We start from the raw sequence: 15,074 nt of genomic DNA, 5'->3' as shown, positions 1-15,074 counted from the left end.
AACTCAAGAATAATTTCATAACATTCCTTACCAATTACCAACTAAACCAACAACATTTCACCTCTTGAACGGGGGAAAGACTCATTCGCGAGTAGAGAACTTTACATGTGGATCAAGACATCGAGATAAACCACCTTTTGTGCCAAAATCAAAAGATGGAAGACCAAAGAAGAAACGGAACTACAGTTGATGGTATGTTTACCAAAAAAAAAAAATAGTAAACAAACACTTGGAGTAAAATGCATACTAACTTGAACATTTGCTAGCTGTAAACAAAAGAGACAAAAAGAGAAGCAACATAGCTGCACGCTTGAACAAATTGGAGCTCACATTCCGAAATGACCGAGATATGTTTTATCGCAACAGTTTGCATGAATTACAAAATAAACTAGCAAGCCTACAACAAGGATCAAACGAAGATTATTTAACGCAAAAGATAAGGTTGGAGGAAACGAGAGATTATGAGCTCACTAAGCTAAGGTTATGGGAAGAGTATCAAGTCAAGAGAGTTGAGCGGGAGTACAGGTTGGATTTGCAAAAAGCACAAGAAAATCATGACAAAATGATCAAGTTGATCAAGGAAAAATTGTACGATAAGCTACAGAAACAGATTAAAAACTTGAAAGAAGATAAGTATTTGTTGAATCTCCTTAATGGTAATAGTTACAGCAATGACGAAATGGACCATATTAGTGTCAAGGATGCAAGATTGAGCTTGCATGATAGGCGTTCGTTAAGGAAACGCGCAGAGCACATTGGAAGGTTCACCAGTGGAGAAATAGACGATTTATCTGATGGAGGCGGAGGCATTTTGTCATCATCATCAGTAGCTGCGGCTGCGGCTGCGGCTGCGGCAGGGAACGAGTCAGGATATATATCTCTGGGAAAAAGAAGGCGGTTATATGCGACACGGTATTCGTCCAATGACGAGGCTAGCAGTACAAACAGTGCAAGACCTTCAAATAATAATAGTCATGGCCAAAGTCAGAATTACAATGCAAAAAACAATGGTGGTGTTAGCAGCGGATACGAGTCCAACTTGAGTGATAAGGACTACGATGCTCTAAATACCCTCATTATGGAGGATGGCCAGTCACTTATTCATGACGGTTTGGATGGTAATGAAGTCAGTAGTTACAAGGTACAAACAAGAGGCTCACATAAGCAATTTGTTGGACCACAGGGTCTAAAGCCGGAGGAATTGAATGACGATTTGACGCTATTGCGTAATGCGATTATGAAGAATGAAAGGTAGAACAAATTGGAAACGTGACACTATCGAGCGGAGCGAGATAGTGGAGCACACTGACTACTCTCAAACCTCGACATGCTAAATAGTCAAAATACCAAAATGCCAAAATGCCAAAATGCCAAAATGCCAAAATATCAAAATGCCAAAATATCAAAATCTCAAAATGTCAAAATGTCAAAATGTCGAGATGTCAAAATTCTTTGTATAAATTATAAATTCAAACACTGTAATATTTCAACGGATTGCTATGACCAGTGTTGCACAAGGGTAGTTGCACCAATAAGCTTCACTGGCACCTTATTTTTCTCATTCTCTTTGTCTTTGTCTTTCTTTGTCCTTCGCTTCTATTGTCTTTTTTTTCCCATCCCCATCGCATTGAGCCATTGAAAAAAACTTTATAACCGATTGCAAAATAGTTTAAACTCAATTAACGCATTACAAATTAATGGTGTTTGTGCAAACAGCGTCGATTCACACGTTGGTTTAAAAATGGTAATTTTGCCTTTTATAAGAAAGACATTGACGACTTTTCGTCGTCGTTGGCGGCGGCGGCAATGGCTACTTTTTAACAATATTTCTTTGACAGTACTGTTATTTTCTTTGTTATTTGTGTTTATATTTTTATGGTATAATAATAGACACTTTTTTGATAACGATCCTTTCTGGACAAGATACAAGGTTAAAGTACCGTCGAAAGAAAAGCAGGACAAGTTGAAATATATTAGTGAGAAAATAATAGATACAGGCATCGATGCACCTTTCCAGTATGGCTGTATTAAACCACCAACATCCGCTCTGAATGCCGAGAATGGGCACCATCAGAAAGCCAATGCTGCCTTTGTTATGCTTTGCCGCAACCACGAAATCGATGCTGTAATAAAAAGCGTTGATTCTGTTGAACGGCATTTTAACCAGTGGTACGATTATCCCTGGATTTTCTTAAACAATGAGGAGTTTACAGATAAGTTCAAAACGACTGTTTCTGATTACACTAAATCCAAGGTAAGTTTTGGCACAATAGAACTGCAAGATTGGGAGTTTCCGTCAGATTTAGATCAAGATGATCTCTATGAGTGGATAGAGTCTCAAGGAGATCGGGAAATATTGTATGGAAATTTGCAAAGTTATCACAAAATGTGTCGATTTTACTCTGGTAAATTCTATAAGCATCCTCTTATTAAAGATCTTGAGTGGTACTGGAGAGTTGAGCCAGATGTTGAGTTTTTTTGTGATATTACCTATGATCCGTTTGTAGAAATGGCCAAAAGAGGTAAAAAATATGGATTCAATGTTCTTTTGGAAGACTTGTATTATAGTATACCTGGGTTGTTTCGCCATTTTCAAGCGTATATCAAAAAGGAAGGGATTGTGCCAAAAAGTAGCTGGAAGCTATTTACATTGAATTCGAAATGGACGATAGAAGAGAATGACGAAGGAGTTTACGACGGCATCCACGATGAACGTGAGATAAAAATGGAAATCCAGGATCAAATTTATTTGCAAAAACTTATTCATGAAATGGAAGGAAAAGATGACAGTGTTTTTGCCAAATACCCTTATTTGACTCGAAGGATTCTTTCAAAAAGTAAAAGTTTACCTAAACTCCATGAAGACAGGTTTGATAAAGAAGATTATACTTTGTGTCATTTCTGGTCCAATTTTGAGATTGCCAGAGTCGATATTTTTGCATCTGAGCAATACCAGAAACTATTTGAGTATCTTGAGACAACAGGTGGTTTCTATAAAGAACGGTGGGGGGATGCTCCTATTCACTCGTTGGCAATGGGGATGCTTCTTGACTTGAACGAGATTCATTACTTTAGAGACATTGGATATCGACACGATAAGTTTGTTCATTGTCCAGCAAACGCACCTGGACATCAACTTGAATATGAGGGGGTAGAGAGCGAATTAAAGTGGCTATCACCAGACAAGCCAAAATATAACGGAGTTGGGTGTAGATGCAAATGTCCAGCAAAATACAAAGAAATTGAAGATTCGGGTTGCATGAAGAGATGGGTCACTTTTACAAAGTCTGAATACAAGGAGATGGTTCCTGTAAACGTCGAGAAATGGAAGAAAAGAATTGGTAGGAAAATTAATAACAATTTGAGTCTCGGGGGAAAACTCGAAGACACGGTTGTATAGGTGACAAGAAAAGAAAAGAAAAGACGACACTATCGAGCAGAGAGAGATAGTGGAGCAGCACTGACTAGTGTCGATAGTGTCGGTGGCAGCTAGTTTTAGTAATTTTCAACTTGCAACTTTTCCGATGAAGGAGGTTTTTCTATATATGTTTCAACTCGAATGAGTATTGGATGATGAGAAAAAACAAGCACAGGTCCAACTCCAGAAAAGGAAAGGGATTGATAGTGGAGCAGCACTTAATAGCAACACTATCGGCACTATGGCGTGGAGTCAATGCTGCTCCACTATCGGCACTATCGAGCAGAGTCAATGCTGCTCCACTATCGGCACTATCGAGCAGAGTCAATGCTGCTCCACTATCGGCACTATCGAGCAGAGTCAATGCTGCTCCACTATCTCGCTCTGCTCGATAGTGTCGGTTATATAGGCGATTTTTTTAATAGACTAGATTTTGTTCAATATCCCAGAGGAGTTCTCTACAATGAAAATGGCAAATGCAAATCACACCTTGACAAAAAAATTGGCATTCACTAAAACTAATATACAAAAAAAAAAAAAAATCGAACTGAAGAAAAGACACAACCATCAAAAATTGATATATTTATCCACCAAAACCATACAAGGTTCTACCTTGTCTCTTTAATGCATAGACTACATCCAATGAAGTAACCGTCTTTCTCTTTGCGTGTTCAGTATATGTAACAGCGTCTCTGATGACATTTTCCAAAAATTGTTTTAAAACAACTCTGATTTCTTCGTAAATCAAGGCAGAAATACGCTTAACACCACCTCTTCTTGCTAATCTTCTGATAGCTGGTTTTGTTATACCTTGGATATTATCTCTCAAGATCTTTCTGTGTCTTTTAGCACCACCTTTTCCTAAACCTTTACCACCTTTTCCTCTACCAGACATTGTTGCGATTGATGTTATATAGTTTGAAAGTAAATTATAAAGGAAGAAGTCAAGTAGCGTAAAATGGTGGGATATTTTAATGTATTTATAAAGGGGAAAAAAACTATCTAGTAAGACAAAAGAAAGGATATGTTTGAGAGAAAGAGAGAGAGAGAGAGAGAGAGAGAGAGAGAAGAACGGAATATGATCTATGCGAGAGACAGAGGGAAGAGACGAAATGCAACCATATCCGTGTGTGTAAACACAAAAGAAACGCCAAACGAGGTCCAAGTATAACGCCAACGACGCCAAAGTGAAGTTGTCGCGACAAAACTCGAGTAAACTTTCGTGGTATTTTGTGCGTGTTGAGGTTGGAAAAGAATGCTCACGCGAGCTTCTTCGCGTGAGACTTTATTCTTTTGACGCCAGAAAAAGTGAAGTGGTTTCTAAATTACACTATAGACTGAAAATTACTCAGATGAAGGGTTACACATAGATGTAATGATTTGTCTTTTCCATTAGGTATAATGCTACCAATACCTTGGTACGACTAGCCACCCGCAATGTGTTTGTGTGTGACTCGAGAAACAGGGCGTTATGTTTGCTTATTTACGCCAAATCTCATTGATACTAAACAAAAGGAGATGTAATAAACAATATAATATTAGCGGTGTAATCATATACATTTGCCATATAAAAGCCAACCTGTGTTCCTCATCTAGTAGATAAAGGGTTTTTTTTTTATTTCAATCAGTATTATTTTTTTTATCAATGGCCAGAACTAAACAAACAGCAAGAAAATCCACAGGTGGTAAAGCTCCAAGAAAGCAGTTGGCTTCAAAGGCCGCTAGAAAATCAGCACCATCAACAGGTGGTGTTAAGAAACCTCACAGATATAAGCCAGGTACCGTTGCCTTGAGAGAAATTAGAAGATTCCAAAAATCTACTGAGTTATTGATCAGAAAGTTGCCTTTCCAAAGATTAGTCAGAGAAATTGCTCAAGATTTCAAAACTGATTTGAGGTTCCAGTCGAGTGCTATTGGTGCTTTGCAAGAAGCCGTTGAAGCTTACTTGGTTGGATTATTTGAAGACACTAACTTATGTGCTATTCACGCAAAGAGAGTTACCATCCAGAAGAAGGATATCCAATTAGCTAGAAGATTAAGAGGTGAAAGATCGTAGACGCTGAATATATGTCACTTGCTGAAAAAAAAAAAATAGAAGTTGGGTTTTTTCTTTCAATTCATTTTGTCTATTTATAATTTTTGAAAATGTATCATTTTTTTTATTGTTCCTCACCACATGGCTCTTTTCACAACGGAGTCAAAGACAAAGTCTCGGTTACAGTCAGTCTGCTCGATAATGGAGCAGCACTGGCTCTACCGACACTATTGAGCAGAGCGAGATAGTGTTAATACTATGGCTACAAAGTGTCTCTCCACTATCGAGCGAAGCGAAATGGTGTCGATAGTGTTAAAAGTATGGCTACAAAGTGTCTCTTCACGAAATAGTGTCGATAGTGTTAAAAGTATGGCTACAAAGTGTCTCTTCACGAAATAGTGTCGATAGTGTTAAAAGTATGGCTACAAAGTGTCTCTTCACGAAATAGTGTCGATAGTGTCGATAGTGTTAATAGTAGGGCTACAAAGTGTCTCTCCACTATCTCGCTTCGCTCGATAGTGTCGATAGTGTTATGCACATATTTATTCTATTAATGATTGCATATACATATAATGGAAATTGGTAGCACCTTTTCCGTTGTATGCCATTTTCGATGTATGATTGCTAGAAAGAACCTCACCCTCGAAAAATCACGAGTTTCCAATCAACCTTTCTCCACAAATGTCAATATAATATATATCTATATATCTATATTTAATTGCACTTCTTCTCAATTGATCATGAGCAACTCAGTAGCACCACCTGTTTCAGAATCCACATCTAATAACGTATGGAGTAAACTAGATGAATTGTCATTATCGCCTATTCCATCAGGAGTTCTATCAGCGGCACTTTTACTTAAAGCCTTAAAGAAGTCTGTTGGAACTACAGAGATCCCTTATAAGGGCACATCTGGCTCCTCGTATGCGCTCCATAAAAGTATTGTTGCCGCTAAACCAACTCGTATTTCCTGTGCATTTTTTGGCGGAGCCTTAGCTTTGGGAACATTTATGATGATTGATGGTGACCCATTGAACGCTTCTGGTTTCAATTTTGCTTGGCTGACTTTGTATTTATTTGTCAATGGAAAAGCTGCAGCTCTGAGCTTCTTTAAGGGAAGAATGACTCCCGTGGCGTTGGGCAGCTTGGCTTTGTTCGATGCTGCTCTATATGGCAGGGAGTTTTTTTGGAGCAAGAATAGTCCATTTCAGAATTAAGAGCTCAAGAACAACCTATTCATAGTGAAGTAGTCATTATTTAGAGAAATCAAGTAGAAGAAAACAATTTGAACCTCTAAATCTAAAATAAGAATGTCCACACCATTCTTGAAGCTTTTTCATTAACCCATAATACAAACCCTTCTTTTTTTTTTTTAACTTACTTAGTTTAACACCGTTTTTTTTTTGTTTGTTTCTTTGCCTCGCCCTTTTATTTTCATTAACAATATTATTTTCCAATTTAGGCTTTATCCTTATCCCCATTTCAAGGGTAATAATCCTCTTTTGTCACAATAATCTTTAATTTCTTCATCGTCGTACAATTCGATAAATTGTTGATCCATCGGCCTCTCTTTGGGTGCAGCAAACTTTCTATACTCGTCAAATATTATCGTCTTAGACCAATTCTGTAACCTTCTTAGCACTCCCACAAGACATCCGGTTCGGTGCTTTCCCCGATTGCAATGTACTAATATGGGCTGATTTTCCAGATTCAAAACAATCTTTATTGCTTGTGTGATCAATTCTGAAGAAATCTTGACAAATGGCTCTTTGTTTCCAGACATGCCCAATTGGAATAGCTTAATACCTTGACTTGCAAGAAACTGTTCTTGTAAAACCGGGTATTCTTCGGGAATCAAGCACAAAATAGACTTTAGTTTTAATGTTTTGAGAAAGGAGAAATTAGCAGGTTGTGGGAAGGAACTTCGATAAATTGACCGGATAACTAAAGCAAAATTCTCAGGTGGAGTTAGCGGCTCGTCATCCACATCAAAGTTGAATTGGATTTTCTGCAAACTAGGCCCAACTTTGTCGCTAGCAGCAGCAGCAGAAGCGGAGGAGCCTACTTGCTTTGCATCGCAAAGACCATGTTTTTTTTCAAAGTCCTCTTGTAATTGTTTCTGCAAAGTGATATCCAAGTTGTCGTCTGCATCTTCGTTATACCCTCTTTCCTCTTCTTCAGTGTACCCTCTTTCCTCTTCTCCAGTGTACCCTTTTTCCTCTTTTATAGTGTACCCTCTTTCCTCTTCTCTAGTGTTTCCCTTCTCCTCTATTTTCAACTGATCCAACGTGGATCGTATAGACCTGTTATTATTGTAATTATCAATGTCATCACCTTTGTCAGCTTCAAATATGGAGTCGTGTCTACTCTGAATAGAGTAGTTCTCAAGTGTTATGCTTGTTTCTGATGTATCTTTTGATAAAGTCGGTAGATTCGGCGGCGCAGGAAAGTCATCATCCATCTGAAACGGAGCATCCGGTGTCTCAACCATATGAGTCACAATTTATGTGGCAACGAAACAAAAAACGTATCACCAATGGTGTTTAAATACCTTTCCTTAATTCCAACTTTAACCAACCTTCCATGATAAGAATGAAAAAGGGAAAACTTAGCGAATAAATCAAGATCAAGACTTCCTGATCCGAGGGGTAGTGTACTAGAGATCAGAAGAAAAAATAAAAACAAATCTAGCTAAACGTGTCGCAAAAAAAACAACAGATGTGTCGTCAAACTCAGGACATGCATTCTTATTTTTTAAATTTCCTTCATATGTGCCACAGCTTATGCGGCTTTTTGAGATGAGCATCGGGGCATTGATTTTTTTTTTTTTTTTCCTTTTCATTCTTTTAGGTGCAAACAGATTAAATTAAAAAATTATCAATTCCTTTTCTATTCGAGCAAAAGTATGGCTGCACAAACTAAGAGGAGAAAGCATGCGGTACTTCCAGGTAAAGATGTTAAACGAGGAAGATCAGAATTACGAACTATTACACGTACATCGCGTCGAGGAATTTCAACTTCACTACAGGAAGCTGAAAGTGAAGATCTGAAAAAAAAAATGGAAGGTGAACTGAACTTGAGCGAGAATGATGATAATAGTGTAGAAGAAGACGAACTGAATGAGCAAGAAAAGGGAAAAGCTTATAATGCCCTTTTGACTTTACTCAAATCGGACCAAATAGTAGTTGATGGAAAAGAAAGCAAAAGCACAGCGCTAGGGGACGAAAAAAATAACAATGGTGGTGTTAAAGTTGAAGACGGATCTGACGAGGAAAAAGAGTTTGATGAAGAAGCGGCGGGGTTGAACATGGAGGAGGAGGAAGAGGAGGAAGAAGAAGAGGAGGAAGAAGAAGAGGAGGAAGAAAACAATAGTGATAATGAGCTGGATAATGAAGACTCAGCCAAGGGTATAAACAATGACCCCTTTGAAAGTCATTTTAACCAGGTTTCAGAAGAATACCTAGACAAAGAGGAAAAACTTGTTTTTTCTGAAAAAGAGAAATGGAAAATCCTGGCCAAAGAAGTCTATTCTGATTTATCATTAAGTTCATTCACGCAACTACCACCAGGTTCTTCAATTGAAGTGCCACCAACTCTGCCTAGAGGAAGAAAAGTATCTGATTTTTTATTGAAAAAAAAAGTTTGTGAGACTTTTGCTAACGAGTATGGAAAAGAGCTATCAAAGTTAGACTCTGTGCTACTTCGACCAATTTTGAACTATCAAGATATCAATTATCAATATAAGAACCATTCTAATAAAACGTACCGAAAACTATATGTTTTGCACGCACTCAATCACATTTACAAAACTAGAGATAGAATAATCAAAAATACTTTGAAACTAAATCAATCGAAGGAAACTGGCGAGGATTTGGAATTAAGAGATCAAGGCTTTACAAGACCCAAAGTACTAATACTTTTACCAACAAGAGATGCATGTAATGAAATTGTCGAGATGATCATCAAACTCTCAGGAACTGACCAGCAAGAAAATAGGAAAAGATTCACCAGCCAATTTTTCTCAAGTGACAAGGTTGGAAGGAACAAGCCCAGCGATTTCCAAGACGCATTCAACGGCAACAACAACGATTTTTTTTGTATTGGATTGAAATTAACGCGCAAGAGTTTGAAGTTGTATTCTTCGTTTTACTCCTCGGATATCATACTAGCTTCACCCATCGGTTTGTCAATGATTTTGGAAAACCAAGACAAGAAGAAAAGACAGTACGATTTCATATCATCTATTGAATTATTGGTTGTTGACAAGACAAATCAAATTGAAATGCAAAACTGGGACCATGTAAATACCGTAATGAAATATGTCAACAAGGTGCCTAAAGAGTTTCATGACGTTGATTTCAGTAGGGTGAGAATGTGGAGTATAAATGACCAAGCCAAATTACTAAGACAAACGTTGGTGTTTTGTGAATATCTCACACCATCCATAAGCAACCTCATCTCATCCAAATCGTACAACTTAGCAGGCAAGGTAAAATTTAAGCCAATTATAACTTCTGAAAGTAGCATGATGAATTCAATTGGACTTAGAATAAGACAAGTATTCCAAAGATTTGACAGTGTATCGCCAGCAGCGGACCCTGATGCGCGTTTCAAGTACTTTTCAAATGCAATTGTTCCTAATTTACTAAAGACATCTGCCTATGGTGATGGTATCATGATTTGGATTCCTTCGTATTTTGACTATTTACGAATAAAGTCATTTTTCAAACAATCTACGAAATTCAATTTTGGATCAATCGATGAATACAGCTCACAATCAAAACTAACACGAACAAGACATGAATTTGCGACTGGCAAAATAAACATATTATTATACACAGAAAGATTGCACTTTTTTAGACGGTACGAGATCAATGGTGTCAAAAGTTTGTTGATGTATGCTCCTCCATCAAACCCTCTTTTTTACAAAGAGTCCATACGATTTATTGGCAAATCTATTTTCAAAGAAGAATGCGATTTAAACCTAGCAGCTGTTAAAGTCCTCTTCTCCAAATGGGATGCTAATGCTTTGGAAAGAATTGTGGGGAATGAAAGAGCTCCAGTATTGTGCAACTCTCAAAACGAAACGTACGAATTTAGGTGAGGAATCAATAAAAAACGCATAAATGTAGAAGTGCCTGAATCAGGACGAGGAAGACCGCGTGAATCAAGAAGGAGACCGCGTGAATCAGGACGAGGAAGACCGCGTGAATCAAGCGTCAATCTAGGTGTCGATTTATCTCTTAGCTGTCCCCTTTTTTAATTTTAATTTTTTTTTTATTTTTCTTTCATGTACTTAATGTATTAAAGGCCATTATAAAACATCCAATAGCAACGTATGGACTTAACCTTTCTCCTATTCTAGCAAATTTATAAAAAACACTCAAAATACCCGATTTCCTGTTATCCAAAATAGCAGGTGCAATACTATGGATATATGTGCATGTACAAATCAATAGTAATATCACTTGTAACAATGATTGGAAATTAAATAAAGCAGACTAAAAAAAAAAATCAACCAAAACAACAAGAGGAGGGGAAAAAAAAAGACTAGTTAGTTTTATATTTGCATATTAACTTTTAACCCATAATATCAAAAGAAAGAACCATACCATATCTGTGTGGCCCGTGTGTTATATTGAATGTGTATCAATAAAGAAAGAAAAGATTGTTACAAGTAATCAACCTTTTTTTTTTTTTCTCTCTCTCTCTCTTTCTCTCTCTGTATAGAATTGTTGAAAGCATCTAGACTTGTATAGTTCCGCTACCAAACATTAAACATCATCATTAAAATCTATAAAGGGGCTAAAACTACACCTTACAAAATTCGATAAACTTGTAACAAATCTCTACTTCTTGATCAATTTGGATACTTTTGAAGGTACGTCATACTTACCGCAAATGACCTCGTAGAACTTCAACTTGGACATGTCTTGATGCAGAGCAGCTCTCTTTGCAAAAAAAGCGTCAAATTCCTCAACATTATTGAGTTTGATTGATTCATGAGTTATTCCCTCTTCACCGCCAAACGTCAGTAGTAAATCGCACCATTTCCAATTAGCGTTAATGTCATTATATGGTCTGTTTGGACCTTTGATTGCACGCTCAATAGTGTATCCATAATTGTTAATCATATAAATTTGAGGCTTGTTTGGTAATATATCGTGGTATCTGATAAAGCTTGACAATTCCTGTACAGTCATTTGCGCTCCTCCGTCACCTTGGACTAAAATAATTCTGCCATTCATATGCAAGTCATTAGATGCAAAAGTCGCGCCAAAAGAGGCAGGTAGTGCCCACCCAATCGATCCCCACGCTGTAGATGAAAGAAGTTTCACACCTTTGGTAAATTTTACATCAGGTAAACCAAACACAAATGACATTGTATCCACTATAAACAAGTCCCCGGGTTGAAAAGTTTGATTAAAGTGGTCAGTCAATTTGTCCTGTGGTACAAACTGAGAATCCAATTCTGATGCTCGGTATTGGTTTGAAGCTTCATAATGCTCTTCAAAGGGCTTGGTTGCAACTAATTTATTCGCATCAAACTTCTCAGCCAAAACCTCCAAAAGTGAACCAATTTGAAACAATCTTTCTCCATCAGATTGCTTGATATTGTACGTTTTGCCATTGACCTGAACATAATCTGGGTGCAAAATGACAACGTCTTTGATACGTGAAAAATCGGTGGAAAAAGTGCCATTGTTCATTTCGGTATTGTAATATCCAAGGAGAAGCAAGAAATCAGACGACTCAAGAAGCTGCTGAACTCTGGGTGTAGCCGATCCGCCACCATTATAGACACCAGCATAGTTGCTCTTTGTTTCGTCAACATTTCTTCCAAAATTGGATGTGAAAATTTTCACCGACTCGGGTAATTTTTCAATAAGATTATCAAGTTGCTTTTGAGCTCCGAATCGAGTGGTTAAACAATCAGACAAAACTGACGGGTTTTTAGACTCATAAAACTTGACCAAAATTTCATCAGAAATTGTATCCAACAATTTTGAAAAGATTTCAGTGTTTTCGTATTTGGAAGCCAGCGAAAATGGATTTGCAAATAGCAGTTGCGACGATATTTGCAAATCAGGTATGTCACAAGGAATAAACAAATAACCTGGTCGTCTTTCTTGGATAATCTTTTTCAAAACTTTATCAATCTTTTCTGAATTTTCATCCATGTCAGAAGTTAACGTTTCTTTAGCACAAGAAATTGCGTCAATCATCTTTTCATAAACTAAATGATCAGGGGTCTTGAAACAGTCATGATTAGGAAGAAGATGGTGCAAGTTTTTCACTTGACTTTTTCCTTCTTCTTGCTGCTTTAATGAAGTCATACCAACAATATGCAAAACGGGACTATACTCGGCAAAAGCACCAGCAATACCATTTATTGCAGACAATTCTCCTACACCATAAGTTGTGATTAATACTGATAACCCATCGATAACTCTAGCATAAGCATCTGCAGCATAAGCCCCATTCAATTCATTGCATACATTAATAAGCTTTACACCCCTGTTGGCAACAACCGGTGAATAAACATGGTCTATAAAATTGAGATTAAAGTCACCAGGAATGCCAAAAATTGTTTTCAACTTTGGGTTGGCTTGAGTAATTCTGTAAAAAATGAATTCTGCAAGGCTTATACTACTAGGTACTTCAATTGGAGTTATTGTAGCAGAAGTTTGCTGTGAAGTATTTTGAGACAAGATTTCTTGAATTGGAACCATTTCCCCTATTTTCAAAGTTTTGCAGTTGGTTTATAGGAAAAGAGAGAAAAGATGAGGAAGAGAAGAGAGGAAAGAGAGTTTGCTTTTTGAGACTGGAGGGGGGAGGGGGACATGAGCAAGACTATTTATAAACAACCTTTACAAGCCCCTGGCTTGCATACGATTTTCTTTTTTTTTTGGATTTTGCAATAAATCACACATTTGGTTTTTCCCGCTTTATCCCGCTACTTAGTGCCAATGTGTAAGAAGTGCTGAATAAATATAACTTTCTTTTTCAATACTTAATGATCTCTTTTGCATTTTCGCAAGTGTAAGTATTAATAATTTCTATCATGCAATAACTCGGTTATAGAAGGAAATGGGGGGGAAAACAATAAAATTGAGCACTCTCAACTTTTATGGTCACTTCCTTCCTTTTTTTTTTTTTTCGAATGCCGCTATTTACCGATTTCTATACATCTTTGTTGTTTCTTAGTGTTGCCCTTAGTTTTTCCAATATAGTCTCTCTTTCCACGTATTTCTACACATTTTTTGTACTTGCGTGTATTGAAGAAAAAGTACACTTTTTTGACTATGTAGATCAACAATTGGGACTTGCGAAGTTGTCCATGATCTTTTGATAGGTATGTATTGAATGCGTTTTACAATTGACGAATAAAGTCTAAGCCATTTGCAGTGTTACACCTTTTTTTTTTTTTTTGGCTCAGCGCAGTAATGTTTACTTTCATTTGATCGTTTATGCTGTTTTTATTCAAAAATACAGCAGCATTTTCGTAATAGGAGGTGGGGAAGATATGTCTTTAACTCAAAAGTGTCAAAAAAAAACCTTGTATTGAAAAGCAATCTTCCTGTCAAATCTTCAAGCTACCATCTACTTCTCTCTTCTAACTCAAATAGTTTGTTCTCTGTTGTACACTCTCTACACTACTATAAACTACTCTATTCGTTCAATTAGAGGAGCCACAGGTGAATCTAGTCTCTGTTCCTAAAGTCTTTTTGACTCCACTATGACGCCTTCGGCGTTATAGTTTCGAAGACTAGTGTTTTAGTGATGCTATTACCTCATCTATACTCTCCTTACTATACGCTGGCCCGTATTCATGACATTTCTCTTTTCCCTTTAATCGATTCATCACTTCTACTGCATCACAGTCTTGTCGAGAGATATACTCCCAGGAAGAGAAAACAGAGAAGACCCTCTGCCCCAGTTGATCATTACCACCTTGCTCCCACTCAGCACTTGGCATCTCCTGCTCTAATCCAGCACTTGACAATTCATGCTCTAACATAGTACTTGACATTTCATGTTCTAGCATAGCACTTGACATTTCATGCTCTAGCATAGCACTTGACATTTCATGCTCTCCTTGCCCTTGCCCATCCCAAGCAATCGACGTATTAGACCACATATCTGTCCCTATTGGTTTCCCTTTTCTCATAGTGTTCTCCATTCCCATTCCATTCGGGAACGAGAACTTCACATCAGTTCTTCTCCTTTCATCTAACTCATTTTCTAGTCTTTTTCTTATTTGTTCGCTTTCACTCAACTTCTTTTCTAATTCTCTCAATTTTGTTTCTTTTCGTTCCCGAAACGCCCTCTGTGCTGCTCGGTTTTGCTCTCGTCTCAACTCCTCTGCGCTTTTCGAGGACAAGTTTTTGATAGCCTCGGACTGATCTTCTATAGCCTGGTATTCATACATAGAGCCTACCATACCCCAAATAAAGTAGTGTACTGAATATATTACAATATTTACCTTTGTGAACCTTTTGAAAATTACAAAACTGAGCAAAAAAACTACACTCTGACCATTCTACTCTATTGTTTTTCACTTCACTAGCGAGCCAAAGACAATGTTAGGAACACACTCTACTCTGCCCAACACTTTCT

At 37.4% G+C, this 15,074-nt stretch overlaps 8 protein-coding genes across 8 annotated transcripts; 4 read left to right on the top strand and 4 right to left on the bottom strand. All coding sequences in view use genetic code 12, as the record gives it.

Moving 5' to 3' along the window:
* Window positions 1-155: 155 nt before the first annotated feature.
* Window positions 156-3,400, top strand: KGF56_001290 (uncharacterized protein; the record flags this gene model as incomplete). Its single annotated transcript, XM_049322398.1, has 3 exons — window positions 156-192; window positions 267-1,226; window positions 1,938-3,400. 3 exons carry the CDS (start codon window positions 156-158, stop codon window positions 3,398-3,400), a joined length of 2,460 nt encoding a protein of 819 aa, XP_049181816.1.
* A 139-nt stretch (window positions 3,401-3,539) lies between these two features.
* Window positions 3,540-4,313, bottom strand: HHF22 (histone; the record flags this gene model as incomplete). The annotated part of the gene is made up of 2 exons (XM_049322396.1): window positions 3,540-3,792; window positions 4,021-4,313. The coding sequence occupies 2 exons, from the start codon at window positions 4,311-4,313 to the stop codon at window positions 3,540-3,542; spliced, it is 546 nt and encodes a 181-aa protein (XP_049181815.1).
* Window positions 4,314-5,063: 750 nt separating this feature from the next.
* HHT2 (histone) lies at window positions 5,064-5,474 on the top strand (the record flags this gene model as incomplete). Its single annotated transcript, XM_049322395.1, has 1 exon — window positions 5,064-5,474. The coding sequence occupies one exon, from the start codon at window positions 5,064-5,066 to the stop codon at window positions 5,472-5,474; it is 411 nt and encodes a 136-aa protein (XP_049181814.1).
* Window positions 5,475-6,193: 719 nt separating this feature from the next.
* On the top strand, window positions 6,194-6,670 carry KGF56_001287 (uncharacterized protein; the record flags this gene model as incomplete). The annotated part of the gene is made up of 1 exon (XM_049322394.1): window positions 6,194-6,670. The coding sequence occupies one exon, from the start codon at window positions 6,194-6,196 to the stop codon at window positions 6,668-6,670; it is 477 nt and encodes a 158-aa protein (XP_049181813.1).
* Window positions 6,671-6,924: 254 nt separating this feature from the next.
* On the bottom strand, window positions 6,925-7,944 carry SIW14 (putative tyrosine protein phosphatase; the record flags this gene model as incomplete). Its single annotated transcript, XM_049322393.1, has 1 exon — window positions 6,925-7,944. The coding sequence occupies one exon, from the start codon at window positions 7,942-7,944 to the stop codon at window positions 6,925-6,927; it is 1,020 nt and encodes a 339-aa protein (XP_049181812.1).
* A 414-nt stretch (window positions 7,945-8,358) lies between these two features.
* Window positions 8,359-10,557, top strand: KGF56_001285 (rRNA-binding ribosome biosynthesis protein; the record flags this gene model as incomplete). The annotated part of the gene is made up of 1 exon (XM_049322392.1): window positions 8,359-10,557. The coding sequence occupies one exon, from the start codon at window positions 8,359-8,361 to the stop codon at window positions 10,555-10,557; it is 2,199 nt and encodes a 732-aa protein (XP_049181811.1).
* Window positions 10,558-11,302: 745 nt separating this feature from the next.
* On the bottom strand, window positions 11,303-13,186 carry ARO10 (phenylpyruvate decarboxylase; the record flags this gene model as incomplete). Its single annotated transcript, XM_049322391.1, has 1 exon — window positions 11,303-13,186. One exon carries the CDS (start codon window positions 13,184-13,186, stop codon window positions 11,303-11,305), a length of 1,884 nt encoding a protein of 627 aa, XP_049181810.1.
* Window positions 13,187-14,223: 1,037 nt separating this feature from the next.
* Window positions 14,224-14,886, bottom strand: FCR3 (Fcr3p; the record flags this gene model as incomplete). The annotated part of the gene is made up of 1 exon (XM_049322390.1): window positions 14,224-14,886. The coding sequence occupies one exon, from the start codon at window positions 14,884-14,886 to the stop codon at window positions 14,224-14,226; it is 663 nt and encodes a 220-aa protein (XP_049181809.1).
* Window positions 14,887-15,074: the final 188 nt, after the last annotated feature.

This window comes from Candida oxycetoniae (assembly GCF_023343755.2).
Source record: "Candida oxycetoniae strain CBS 10844 chromosome Unknown scaffold3, whole genome shotgun sequence".
Taxonomy (NCBI): Eukaryota; Fungi; Ascomycota; class Pichiomycetes; order Serinales; family Debaryomycetaceae; genus Lodderomyces; species Lodderomyces oxycetoniae.
Note: the sequence above shows the minus strand (reverse complement) of the source record. Positions and strands in the feature narration are given on the sequence as shown.